This window comes from Calidris pugnax, unplaced genomic scaffold (assembly GCF_001431845.1).
Source record: "Calidris pugnax isolate Ruff unplaced genomic scaffold, ASM143184v1 scaffold224, whole genome shotgun sequence".
NCBI lineage: Eukaryota > Metazoa > Chordata > Aves > Charadriiformes > Scolopacidae > Calidris > Calidris pugnax.
This window is the reverse complement of record NW_015090952.1, coordinates 503,786-518,073: the sequence shown is the minus strand read 5'-3', so window position 1 is coordinate 518,073 and position 14,288 is coordinate 503,786. Positions and strand designations below refer to the sequence as shown.

General features: G+C 40.2%; 1 protein-coding gene across 2 annotated transcripts in view; it reads right to left on the bottom strand.

The window, feature by feature from the left end:
* Nucleotides 1-6,913: 6,913 nt before the first annotated feature.
* The window catches only part of SLC9A3 (solute carrier family 9, subfamily A (NHE3, cation proton antiporter 3), member 3), a 67,464-nt gene continuing 60,089 nt past the window's right edge, over nt 6,914-14,288 (bottom strand). Inside the window, exon 16 of one of the 2 annotated variants that reach the window (XM_014951986.1) lies at nt 6,914-10,186. In XM_014951986.1, the coding sequence (XP_014807472.1) occupies nt 9,633-10,186 (554 nt within the window). In that variant the 3' untranslated portion in view covers nt 6,914-9,632. Of the gene's footprint in view, nt 10,187-12,804; nt 13,053-14,288 lie in introns of those variants that run through there. The other variant, XM_014951985.1, reaches the window with a different exon arrangement.

The following is a 14,288-nucleotide window of genomic DNA, read 5'->3' as shown; positions in this document are numbered from 1 at the left end:
CGTCTCCATCACAGTCTCCATGGTCAATGCCTCCCAGTCTACACCCTGCTCAGAGGAACACAAGCCTCCTGTAGGTCTTCCTCTTCAAAGACTCTGATCCCGGGCATAGCTCTGTACAGCACAGCTGGTTTACTTAATTAGGTATTTGCCAGATACTTTTACTTTGTGTGTATCAAGCTCAAAGGATCTGTGTAGATAAGGTAAAACTTGGCCCAAGCAACTGAGTAAAGGGCTATTACAGCGGGGAAAATTAGGGCTGATTATCCTGGTTGTTACTGCAGAGGGCATAAAGGCAGAGAACACGTGGGCAATAAAGAGGAGAGCAAGCATTAATGAGCTGCTGGGCTGAGTGTTAGTGCCAGCAGAGCAGAGCTGGCATCAGTGTGCTCATTACCACCTGTGAGGCAGCGTGATCTGCCAGGATGCACATGGCAAAGGAAGACCCAGGAATGTGATTGTTTTAATTCTAATCAAAGTCTGTGCCTTGTTGACTTTGGATCTCCAGGAACCCTGAACGCGGTAATAAATCTTAGGTTAAATATTTGGGATGCAGACCAACAGAACCTGCATTACAGCCTTCTCTGAAGTTTTATCTTGCCTAAGGAATTCTTGGTTTTCTGTTCTAGGTTGACCAAAGTCTGCAGTAAGAATTGCTGGGGGAGGAAATAGTTATCCGAGAAAGAGAATTTCTTGTTGAAATAAAGACAAATATCCTACTCTTAAAACTGAAACATTGTGGTCACTCCTCTAATTGGTTCATCCCCAAACTCCCACTTGAGTCAGTGAAGCTCACAGGTGCAAGGATGGCTTGTATAACAGGATTGGGAGCTGAAGCTGTAGTTTGAGAATTTGGTCACTTTTTTTGAAGCCAATAAGCAAGAAAACATGAGCTCACAGAGAGCTGCTGTGGCACACTGGGATAAAATTGCCATTTTGTTGCTTGAGGAAATTACAGCGAGTAGAAATAAGGAAGAAAAATTAATTCTGTAGGAACCTCATATCTGCCCTTTTCAAGAGAACAAATGAAATCCCATCCTTGCTTCTAGTTGGTGTTGACAATAGAAGCTTTCAGAATAAACCGTGTTTCACAACACAGGACCTACAGCTGGTCTGGTGTGGCCAGACTTGTAACTACACGATCAGCACAACCAACTTCCTGCAGTGCTGCTTAAAGCTAAAGAAAACAAAGGTACCTACCTTTAATCCTACCATCAGGATCATGCTTGTAGCTACAACCTTTGGGGAACAAAGGAGCAGTGTCTTTCACACAGCGAGATAAGCCAGTGCTTATAGGGAAAAGAGCATGTGTTCAAACCCAGTGCCCCACGTATCAGGTTAATAAGCACCCCTCAATCACTCCTTCTGAGGATTAGTATCTGCAGGTGGCTTTATCTGGCTGGAGAAGTGAACCTAGCCCACTCCTTTCTGGGCATACCATAGCAACACCATACCCCTCTGCAATCTGGACTCTTGGCTCCTCCATAAATCTCTAGACACCAGGGATGACAGGTTTTCTTGGGGATACCCTGGTGGCCTGGCCTTCTGCCAGGAAGGCACGGTTTTCTTTTGAGAAAGTAGCCTTGGGAGCTCAAAGTGTGTGTATGAAAAGAGGTGAACCCTGCCCTTCCCCTGTCCTTCCAGATTCTAACCTGATTCCACTTTGGTCAGTCAGCTTTAAGTTAGCCCTCAGGTAGCTCCTCAGATTCCGTTAGGTGACCTTCAAAAGGCCTTTCCAACTTAACAACTTCTATCATTCTCTGTCTTACACAGTGGCAGCCAAACATTCCCTCATCCACAGCCCCACAGTTCACAGCCCAGTTACACAGACAGTCAAATTTGATTTCTTTTAAATGCATTTTGAGTCTAATACTGACACTTTTAGGATTCAAGATGACTGCATCAGTATTTCGGAACAGCAAGTAATTAAATGGTAAATGCACACAAATGAGAAGGCTCAGGTTTTGCAAATAAGTATGCAGTAGCTCTAAGGAGCAGCATTGGATGGTCTACTGGTTTCAGCTGGGACAGAGGTAACTTTCTTAATAGCAGCTGCTATAGTGCTGTATTTTGGATTTAGGGTAAGAATAATGTTGATAACATTAATATTTTAGTTGTTGCTAAGCAGTCAAGGACTTTCAGCTTCTCATCCTGGCCTGCCAACAAGAAGACAAGGTGCACCCAGGACACGCAACCCCAGTTGACCACAGGAATATCCCATCCCATATAACACCATGCTCAGCATATAAAGCTGGGGGAAGGACAAGGAAGGAGGAAGATGTTCAGAGCAGTGCTGTTTGTCTCCCCAAGTAAAACTTACGTGTGATGGAGCCCTGCTTTCCTGGAGATGGCTGAACACCTGCCTGCTGATGGGAAGCACTGAATGAATTCCTTGTTTCCAGGCTGACCAACTCACCTGTAATGGATGAAAGTACAGGTTCTGGGTGGGACATCCCCTAGCCAACCAATCAGAAGGACCTGTTTGGTGAGGCAGAAGGGAGAGCACTCAGATCTATAACAGTATCAAAGGAAACTCACTGATTTTCCAGTCTTCATTTTCCATAACTGTTGATCATCAAGGGGCGTAATATTGGTAAGGGAACTTGAACCTCAGATGTGGTTGGAAATGTCAGAGTGAGTGAGGGTACTGACTCTAGATAAGCAAAAAGGCCATCGTTGATTGAACTTCATTTTATGTCTTGGTTTGAATATGAAACTCAATTTGTAAAAACTCTGAAACGAAAACTTCTTCATCCTCCTGTAAAGCACAGAGTGAAACCAGGGTTTCCAATCTTATCTGCTAAAACCATGACACACACAAATAGTGTAGAAGACTATCTTCTGACATGAGCTACGATAGGTATGATGACATGTTAACTGCAATAGCCAACATCTTGTGTCATGGCAGGAGCTGATATGAACTGATACCAATAGATAAAGCTTTTAAATATAGAGCTCCACTGCTCCAAAAACATGAGCAGAAACAAATGGAATTACCATGAAAAAATAAATTCCAATTTATAAAACAAAAGGCAAACAAACCAAAATGGCAATCAAACAAAATGATGCAATAGATGCTGTGTGCCCCAACACCAAACCTCTTCGACTTTGTCGTGGTGTGAATGTTACAGCTTCCCAAAGCCATTCCCTTCTTTTCAAGTTGAGAAGCGAGTCGGATCCAATGCCAAAATACCACTGCATGTTTCTGCTTATTTTTGTTGAAATAGCTAATAACTAGCTTTGAGCTTTTCTCTACCTAAAGATCCGTGAGGTACAAATCTTAGAGATAGGTGGCTTTGGGATGCCTCTCAGAATGTGAGGAGCACCTCAAGTAGGTGTGAAGGGGAAAGAATAGAAAAGCTTTTTGTGATGTGTTCAGTCCACCAACACTGTTCTAAAAAAAACCTGAAAACACAGCTGGGATTTGAATAGTTATAATCTCACTGCTTTTATCAGGGATTAGAGCTCATGTGGAGTAATATGTAAAAACCACTTGGACTATTCCCTCTTTACCTTGCTTGGGTCTGCTGTGCTGACCATAACTCTGTGTTCTTGGTGTTTCTAAGCAATGGGCAGCACGGAATTCTCTCCTCCTCTGTGGGCCAGTTGTCCAAAAGCCTGTTGTCCGTCTGTTTCCGTGCGATGCGCCTCTTGCCTCCTTAACCTAAGCAGCCAGTAAATCTGAGCCAGCAGAATCCTCACCAAAGATTGCCATTTTTCCAACAGAAGGGGCTGTCCACAGCTCCCGTGTGCTTTGTGTACCGACAAAGGTGACAAGGGGTGACACTCCCACCACCGTTGATTTGATGAACTGTTAAGCTGATTAGTTATTGCATGTGCGTACTGCAAAACTCGTTATATCTAATTTTGCCATTGCAGCATCTTATTTGCTAGCATTTGGCTCTGTCAGCTCTGCTGTCTTCTTAATTCTCTTCAAATCCATACTTAGAAAATAATGATATTAAGTTTCCTTGGTTTCTGTGTAGGAAATCAAGCTGGCTGGAAGTAGTGACTACCAAATCTTCAAAAAGTATTGCACAGTAAAACAAAATCCTGAAAGATTGACCCTTTACCTCAAAAGAATGATATTACAATGAGATGCTGTGTATCCTCGTATATGTAAAGTTAAAATTATAGTGTTGTTATAATGATGATGTTTCTGTCTATCTTGACAAAATGCAAACTCTTCTGTTCCAAGGATGGAAATAAAGTAAATGGAGTTCTGTCATCAACTGCAGTGGGGCTAGAACTGTCATAATTGTCAGAGAGAGACTCGGGAGATCTTCTACAACTTCTCTTGCTGCTTTTAATGATTTGCATTTCATGAATGCCATGGATTATCAGCAGCACACTATCTGTCTGCTTTAACTTTGATTTGGGAGCAGAAATACAAACTTCTCAGAAGTCTCGTACGGGAAGTCTTCTCTAAATGTACTAAATAAATGATTCTCTAAATCAATTGCCAAAGCAGTGCGATTCCACCAAAGTGATACAATTTATTGCCAAACTTCTCATTATGATATACTATTAAAACGTTTTCTATAAAGACACATTAGCAGAACAACTTGACTTGTTTAAAAATATATGCAGTAAGTTGACACCTTTTGGAAAGTACACACAAAAATCTCCAAACAGCAGCACTCCAAAGAGTGACAATTTAAGGCACGTGATTATTTTGCAACCTTCATTTACATAAACCTCCAGCTAGACCGTGTATTTGTAAAACGTAATCTCATGGATTTCACTAACGAGCTTTTCACAGCTCAGAGAGACAGAATTCATCCAAATACAGGCAACACTTCTATTTTTTTTTTTAACATTGCTAGGTCATAGTGCAGCACTGTCCACAGCTCCCGTGTGCTTTGTGTACCGACAAAGGTGACAAGGGGTGACACTCCCACCACCGTTGATTTGATGAACTGTTAAGCTGATTAGTTATTGCATGTGCGTACTGCAAAACTCGTTATATCTAATTTTGCCATTGCAGCATCTTATTTGCTAGCATTTGGCTCTGTCAGCTCTGCTGTCTTCTTAATTCTCTTCAAATCCATACTTAGAAAATAATGATATTAAGTTTCCTTGGTTTCTGTGTAGGAAATCAAGCTGGCTGGAAGTAGTGACTACCAAATCTTCAAAAAGTATTGCACAGTAAAACAAAATCCTGAAAGATTGACCCTTTACCTCAAAAGAATGATATTACAATGAGATGCTGTGTATCCTCGTATATGTAAAGTTAAAATTATAGTGTTGTTATAATGATGATGTTTCTGTCTATCTTGACAAAATGCAAACTCTTCTGTTCCAAGGATGGAAATAAAGTAAATGGAGTTCTGTCATCAACTGCAGTGGGGCTAGAACTGTCATAATTGTCAGAGAGAGACTCGGGAGATCTTCTACAACTTCTCTTGCTGCTTTTAATGATTTGCATTTCATGAATGCCATGGATTATCAGCAGCACACTATCTGTCTGCTTTAACTTTGATTTGGGAGCAGAAATACAAACTTCTCAGAAGTCTCGTACGGGAAGGCTTCTCTAAATGTACTAAATAAATGATTCTCTAAATCAATTGCCAAAGCAGTGCGATTCCACCAAAGTGATACAATTTATTGCCAAACTTCTCATTATGATATACTATTAAAACGTTTTCTATAAAGACACATTAGCAGAACAACTTGACTTGTTTAAAAATATACGCAGTAAGTTGACACCTTTTGGAAAGTACACACAAAAATCTCCAAACAGCAGCACTCCAAAGAGTGACAATTTAAGGCACGTGATTATTTTGCAACCTTCATTTACATAAACCTCCAGCTGGACCGTGTATTTGTAAAACGTAATCTCATGGATTTCACTAACGAGCTTTTCACAGCTCAGAGAGACAGAATTCATCCAAATACAGGCAACACTTCTTTTTTTTTTTTTAACATTGCTAGGTCATAGTGCAGCATAATAAACATTATTAAAAAGAGCCTTATCTGTGGAGCAAAATCTATAGAAAAAAAAAAACCCACATTGAATAGTTCTGTGTTTCATCTTTTTACAACAAGGTAGGCCATAGTTATTGGTTCAATAAATAGCGACTGTGGAATCTCAACTTGTCTTTCTTTAACAGAGCACATCACGTAAAAAAAGTTAAGAGACAAAGTTTTCAGCCAGGGAAAGAAGAACTGCTCTGGCCTCACCAGAGGTGAGCTGATTTACCAACTGATCATTTCAATGTCATTCACACCTTAAAAAAAAAAAAAGCTGATACGTACAGCCAGATCCTCAGCAGCTCTAAATCTGTATTGCTGTGATGGAAATCAGTGGTGCTTTGACTGATCAAAGAGTGCTGAAGAAGCAACCAGAGACTTGCACTCACAGGACATGTACTGAAATGGGAAAGTACATGGAAAGAGTATGAGGGGGGAAGGAGGACGTGGTGGTGGTTGTGGTGGTGGAAGTGAGACAGATGATGAATCTTTTTAACCTGCTTTTTGTGGTAGACATTGGGAGCAATTGCCTCGGAATAAAAAATAAGGAATTCTAATCCACTATATTCTAGCTAAGAGTATGTTCTCAGTATAGAAACTGAGGACATGAAGCTGCTTTTTCTTTTTTTCAACACATTTCAAATTGAGAAACTGTGCCAAACTAAACCTTGCTGTAGAGGCAATTATACAAGAAAACATCTTCCAGAGGCATAAGAGCTTCAAAAATTCTGCAAGCTGTTCCAGGGAAAGATCTCTTCACTACCAGAATTGTCCAATTTATCCTTCATCTGTTCAACTATGATGACACAACAAATAGACAAGGTATAAGGCCTTTGACAGAAAATGGAGAGTTAAGCCCTTTGTATATAGTGTCTTTTCTGTTTCTTCTGTTCTTAAAAATGGCATAAATGTTCCTCTGTGTTTTGCAAAAGGATCTCTTCACTACCAGAATTGTCCAATTTATCCTTCATCTGTTCAACTATGATGACACAACAAATAGACAAGGTATAAGGCCTTTGACAGAAAATGGAGAGTTAAGCCCTTTGTATATAGTGTCTTTTCCATTTCTTCTGTTCTTAAAAATGGCATAATGTTCCTCTGTGTTTTGCAAAATCTCCTACAACCCACAGCCCTCTCAAGAAGCACGCAGGATCCTGCTGATGTTTCACAGAGACTGCTGTATTTGTAAACACCACGGTTGTCTACTGACCCTCTCCTGTTTAGCATAAAAGCATACAAGAACATCAAAATCTTCTATCCTGTGATTTGCAAAATTGCCCACTCCTGTGTGTGCAACACTCATCTGATGAAAACTCCCACCTGCTGCCGAGTTACAAATGTTTTCTTGAGGTAGCCTGTACACAAATAGATGAAGAATGCTCTAAGAAGCATGCAGAAAACAGTCCAGGGTGTGGTGGTTCTTCACAGAAACGACCTCTGTACAAGAGCAATAAGAAATGAGAAGTTTGATTTCCAAGCCAGCCCCTGAGGAGCATCTTGCCAGCTTCGGTGCTGGTCCTTCAGCGTTGTGCTCTGAGACTGGAGGTTGGGTTTTGGCACGTTGCACTTTACCTGCGCTGATATTTGGGGTCAGTCCTGGCTCTGTTATGCCAGTGACTAAAATACTTGTTGCAATTATAAATATCTGGAACGGCGTTAATAGGCTCTACTTCATCGAAACGGTGTGTTCGTATGGACTCAGTTCACACAAAACTGTATTTACATTATTGAATTATAAAATTAGCATCTCTACTGGTGACAGCCTTAATTCTCATGACCCTCGTTAACAATTAGTTCTGCAGGATGAAGTTTCCCCATTAAGGAACAGATTTGAATCAGGGCCCAAGATGATGGCAAACAGGCAGCTGCTTGTGGGTTGACATCAAAAGAACCAGCACTCTGGATCCAGTCTCTAAAGGTATATGTCATGCTTCTGCCTAGGTTTGTAGATGACACTTGCTATCGTATCTCTGCAATTGGCCTAACAGGCAGCTTTAACAAAGAGGACGAAGATAGAAAAAAAGAGGTGGGCAGGAATTTTCACACATTGCTCCGCTCTTTCTGGGTGTCTGGGTAAATCTCAAATTTGAGGTCTGACACGGAATCACCTAGAACCTGGTCAAAATCTGGGTGGGTTGAGTGAAACAACCACTAATCCCTATAGATGAAGTAAAATTTACGAAACAAAGCCTCTGTCAGATCCAGTCTTAAGCAGTTCAGATACTTCCCTGAAGGTGATTTAGCTCATTTACAAATGGTTTACACTGATACCAAAAAGAAATAAGGTATGCATCAGGATCTCAGAAGCTTCTAAGCACTCATTGATGTCACAGAACCTTTGCACCTTACACCACTGAAGATTTCAAGCCAAAATTTCAGGACTGGAACCATCCAACACAAAATACAGACAGGCCAGAGGACTCTAAGCCAGCACGTAGCACTGTACCTCCACAAGAGATCTCAAGAGTTTTCACTTTTCAGTCTTTAGCTGAGTTGGCTTTTGTTGATGTCTCCGGCCGCCTTCGAGGTGATGTAGATCAGATTCATATGCAACAGGCATCTAGTGCAACCTTAACTACCATCATTTAACAGAAAACTGGGGACAAAAAACCCAAAGGAGGCTCCTAACACAAACAGGTATGTACATACACAGTAGCCCAACTACCTCGGTGCTTTGAACCATCAACATCCTGAGTCATTGTGGCACTTGAACCATGTGGCAAAACACAGGATAAGCATCTGAGAGACCATTGTCCTGATCAGCTAGTCAAAATGATACATAAATTAACAAGATAATCTAACAAGAGTATTTGGAAGGTGTCTTCCAAAGCAGCAGCAAAAATGACAAATATTTACGCTTCTGTCTGAGTGAAGCTATTTAAAATAGAGCAGCTTAATTAAGAATGAGAAAGGAGTTGCTTGTGACCACACAAACTAAAATTCTGAGCTAATTCTGGATGTTCTTTCATTCCAGTGCTACTGAGTAGAGGAAATGAAGGTGAAGGAAGGAAATGGCCTTCCTGGCACCCTTGATTAAATTTCAAGGTGCTAGGACTTTCCTCTCCCTGGAAAGTTTTCCACCAGAGTCAATATCCCACAATTACTCAGTGATACAAATATTCAAGAGCAGGAAGATAATTTTCTTTAGCTTGCACTTATAAAAGGCACTGATCCATTTCAATCCGAGTAGACTTAGCAGGCAAGAGGCTAACCATTGGCTTCTCCTACATTCATTTCATACCCCATAAATATTGAATTCCATTACTGAAGCAGCAAATGCAGCCTATTTCTTTAAATGTATTTGTGGCGTAATGGCGTAATAAACCATTTCCATGTAAAAAAATCCACCAAGGATTTGCCATTTGAAAAGATTCTTGGTTTAGCCTTCCCAAAAATAGTGTTGAATTTTTGTAACAGTCTACACGAAAAAAAATACCAAGGAGGCGTATTTCTCCTTTACTATGAACCCTTTCATTATGAATGAGAACTCAAAAAAATCTAAGTGCAGCAGAAAAGCTCCAGTGTTTCTGACGTTACGGGACCCCCGTTCCCTTCCCATCTGAAACCCTTCTAGAGCAGACCCCGTGATGCGATAAGTTGCTCTCTTATTTTTTACAGAAGCCCTTTGTTCTCTCATCTTCTCTTTTCCAACAAGTCCTGGCTTACAACTGTGTTTCCTCTTGTTCCAAAGAATGTGGAGGGACGTGGCAAGAGGCGGGAAGAGACGCGAGTTTCTGAAGCTTCGGGTGTTGCAGAGGTTTTGGCCTGTGAAAAGAACGTCGGCTTTGGACGCGTCTGGCTGCAGCGGATCTGTAGTTTCCTTGTACATCAAGCAACATTTTCTTCTCTTGGGGCTCCTTCATATAAGAGTCTTCCAGCCCTTCAAATATAAGGAGAGAATTCTCTTCTTGTGAATTCTCGGACTTGTAGCTGACTTCAGAACCATAACCTGAGTTGACTGTCTCTTTGTTATTCGTATCTGTATCTGCTTCCCAGAAGAGATCAGGTACATTTGGGTCACAAGAAGCAATATACTCAGAGACAGAAGAAAGAGAGATATTCCCTCTGTTTTCCAATGAAGAATAGTTTTGTGTCCAAGGCATTTGAAGACAAGATGGAAAGAAGTGGAGGGGAGTCATTGAAACACTTTGGTTTTGGTTTAGTTGGTCATCTGAAGAGGAGTATTCTGTCATTTCAACGTCATGGTCCATGTCACCTAGAGAGCACAATTAAATAGAAACATTTGTAATATATACTCTCTGTACTGGCATGCTGGCTATTGGGCTTTGCTTTTGGCTATTTTTCTGAAAGTCTTATGAAAATGAGTGGTTTAAGATGGCTTTTTTTGCTAGGGAACTGTACCCTTTCCCAATTTCTATCTTGGACAACCTAAAGTGAGTTTATTAAACTTCTTATCCTCGCTGAGTATCAGGTAAAACTTAGTTCAGTGTTTGTGATGAACCAACTGCCTGTTTCATATATTTAGGAGACAGAGCCATCGTCTGGTCATTAAGATGTATCTTTATCTTGAAACATGTAGTCCTGATGCTCAGCAAGGAAATCTTTCAGAAGCTTTTGAAAGAAACTGTATTCTTTGAACCCAATAGCACAAGGTATCACCAGGGAGTCAATTCCTTATTGGCTGAAGCCTCTGGTCAGTTTTCTGCATACTTTAGACTATGTAGAGAAACTTCACATTTCCACCCCTGGTTTCCAGTTTAAATGGGTTTTTAAAGCCTTTTAATTGAAATTTCAATATCATACTCCTATTAGGAGAATTTTGTTAAGATCATTCAGAGGAACACTTCAGAGAGTAATCAAGTTCTAAGCTTATTAGCTTGGGAAATCTAACTTCCCAAAACACTTCTTAAGAAACACAGCTGTCAAAACCCAGTGATTTTGATACATCAAAGATACTTGCACAAAAACTTATACAAACCATTTCCTAATAATAAAGTCAATTATAAATAAGGCAGTAGAATGGAGGAAAAGAACAAGGGTTAGCAAGAAAATATTCAGCTAAGTTATATGCCACTATTTTATGATCTTAGTGGAAAAAGTGGAGAGAATTTCAATGTGGATAAGTGTCAAGAAGTTTTCCTTTTGGAATGCTGCTCATTATTCAAATTTTTGATCAGGATATTGGGATTAAATTCACAGTTCTTTAATTAATCCGGTATTCCTTTTAAAGCATCATTTAAAAAATAATCAAAGCTGCATTAATAAGGAACTGAGTACTAGAACCAACCCCAGACCTACAGGACACTCCTGTAAAGAGAGTGATGTGCTTCCTGTAATTACAGGTGAACCAGCACATCTTCTGCAGAGACAGGAGCCAGAACGGAAGAAAACCAGAACTTCCTGTTCTATTTCTTTTCCAAAGGGTATGAAGTTCTTCTCAAATCAAAATTATCAACCTTTACTCTTATCCTGAGGTCTGTGTCTGAACAAAGTTTCACCAGCTACCTACAGAATTACTTTCAACTTCCCACATGTCTTTATTTGGTGATGCACAGAGGACACGAGGTCACACAATTGTGATCACAGATTCCATAAAAACAAATTCCCGATGAAACTGATTATTGCATTTCATTGCATAATCCCCACAGTGCCCTATGTTCTACTCAATTATGGTGGCTGAACTGTGATCTGACCCACCTCATTTACAGCACTGATTGTGTTGATTATAGAAGTGAAGGCTGCTTTTTATGGTGTGGAAAATTTCCACAAAGTGAGAATTAAAAGCCAACTAGTCTAACTCATTTAAACCCAGAGTCAGTTTGAATTTTTTGCCTCTAAGACATTAGAAGCAACAAGTTATTTACTGCATTAGAAATCTAAGCGCTTTTCTGGTTTCAAAATTAGGTCTGCATTAAGATAAACTTACAGTTTGAGGATAAAGCTCTAACCCAAACTGGAATTCTGCTTTTCCACAGTCTGGCTGTTGTGTAAATATCTCTACTTCTGCAAGGGAACTCTGATGCATTCTTGCAAACACGCTACGTTTTTAAAGTCTTTCTTATGTAATTTAATGATGACATCAGCAGTGTCAGTCAGTACTTGTAGCAGTGACACCATTTTCCTTTCCTGGGCACTAGATAAATAACCTGGACAAATATTCAGAGCTGACTCAAGGCTTCTTAGCAGTAGAGTCAAAAATCATATTTGAATCATGCTAAGAATGAGAGACAGCCCAGATGGTTGCTGCTCTAGCCCTGCTGCTCTTACTGTACGTCCGAATGCAATTGAGCCAGGTTGGTTAAATGACTCATCCCAGTTTTTATGGGCAAAATATAGGCAAAAATATCCTTTGACATCAGCCACTGGACTGTCTGAGGATTCAGACTGCTTTGCTTACATCTGCAGACAGTGGTGATAATGTCACACAAAAAGACCTATCACTGATAAGGGGGTTGAATCAGAATTACCTGATTCCTATAAGGGAATTCAGGTACAAGTTTTGTCACCTAGAACTGACTAACTAATAAGCCTGGAGCCTCTTGAAAATGGGTGCCCAATATTCTGGTATTTAGAATACTATTTTCTTAGCATGTAAAGTATTCAAGGCAAAACAAAGAGCAGGACCATTATCTGCTGTAAAAATAGCAAGTCATTGGACCCCAAATAGTTGGACAACTCTTCTGCAAAAGGAAGGTAGAAAGATGTTTTGTTATTCAAGCTGGAGAAAAACAGAAGATGTTTAGTTGCACGAAGAAGTCAGGAAGGAAAGAGATGCTCTGGAGAAGAAAAATCAGAAAAGTAAGTTTACTTGTCAGTAGTCAGGGTCGATAGGAAGGCTGATTAAAAATAAAGGTAATAATATTCTTTAAAATATTACATATGTGTTGATTCTGGGAGAAAAGATCTGGGTCTGTCCTCTGGGCCATCTGCGAGCAGGAAGGAATCTACCGATTTGTTGCTGAGGCGGAACGGAGTGAGGCGTCGGAAGTTGTTTGGAGAATAGGGGATCTGCACGCGGGCCCTTTGGGATGGCACCACGGTATCTTCACTGGACAACCACGGAGAGAACTTCATGTAGATGCTTTGATCGTCATCGGTTGAAAATACCGGGTTATCGATTCCTAAAAAAAAAAGTTCACGAGCGACAAATATTAATTAATCAAAATCATTTCCTGGTAATACAGTAAGATGCTCTGTGAAAGGAGAGTGGCTACAGGGGGAAAACACAGGCTGAGACGTGCTGGTAGAGCTGTGATGAGGCCAATTCCCAGACCATTATACACACATGGGGTGCTCTTTCTGCTTTGGCTATTGCCAGTCATTTTGGATTTCTATTGAAGAGAAAAATTGGCTATTATATCCAATACGCAGTTATGGTTGGGATATCTGGAGACAAAAAAATAAAACTAATGAAAGAAGAAATCAGTCGGCAAATGTTAGGCAAAATAAAGCACGGCATAAAACAGCTGCAGAAAATTCAAGTCAAACGCGTTAAAAAGAAAAAAATTATGGAAAAAAATGCACAAGCATAAACTGCACAACTCCATAAAGGGAGGGAACTAAGGCAGGCCACAAAACAGTAAAAAGTAAGGAGCCTTTTAACATAGAAACCTATTCTGTAGTGTTTAATAAGGGAGGGAACTAAGGCAGGCCACAAAACACTAACAAGTAAGCTACAGGAGCCTTTTAACATAGATACCTAACTTGTAGTGTTTAAACAGAAAAAGAAATTTTAAAGATGAGTCTAGGTCTCATCTTGCCACCTGCTTGTTTCTGGATCAATTTCTGGATGTCATTATACATTCTGAAACAGGGAATTTGTCACGAAACAGCAAAAAGGCTATTCCAGCATGTCTGCCAAAAGAAAAACAAAAGTGTTTTTCTGTGCTGTATGCAGAATGTTACACACGAAGCACGCAGTGGCAAGCTCAGAATTCAAACACAAAATTGCTAAAGAGAAACACTTTAGAACTTCATAAATCATATCATTTAATATATAGTGATACACTTTCCATCTGATATTTTGGAGCCTTTCAGGGCTGGAAATCAAATGCAATGAATGCTCCAGGAACGCTGCAAATGTGCCCTTTTCAGTGACTCTTATGAGCCTGTAAAGAACTGAGAGAGTTGTGAATTTAAGAGGAGAAATCTGGACTGAAAGAAGCATGAAATTCATCACAACAAAGTGCTTCAAATGCAAGAAGAAAACAGTTCCAAAGGACTGGTATTGGCTGGTGGTGTGAGGTAGAACAGTTCTAAAATAACATTTGCTGTTGCTAGAAATAATTAGTGGGTTTAGGTCTGGTTTAGGCAGTCATGCTCACAACTTCTATCAGTAGCAAATTAGATGCTCTCCG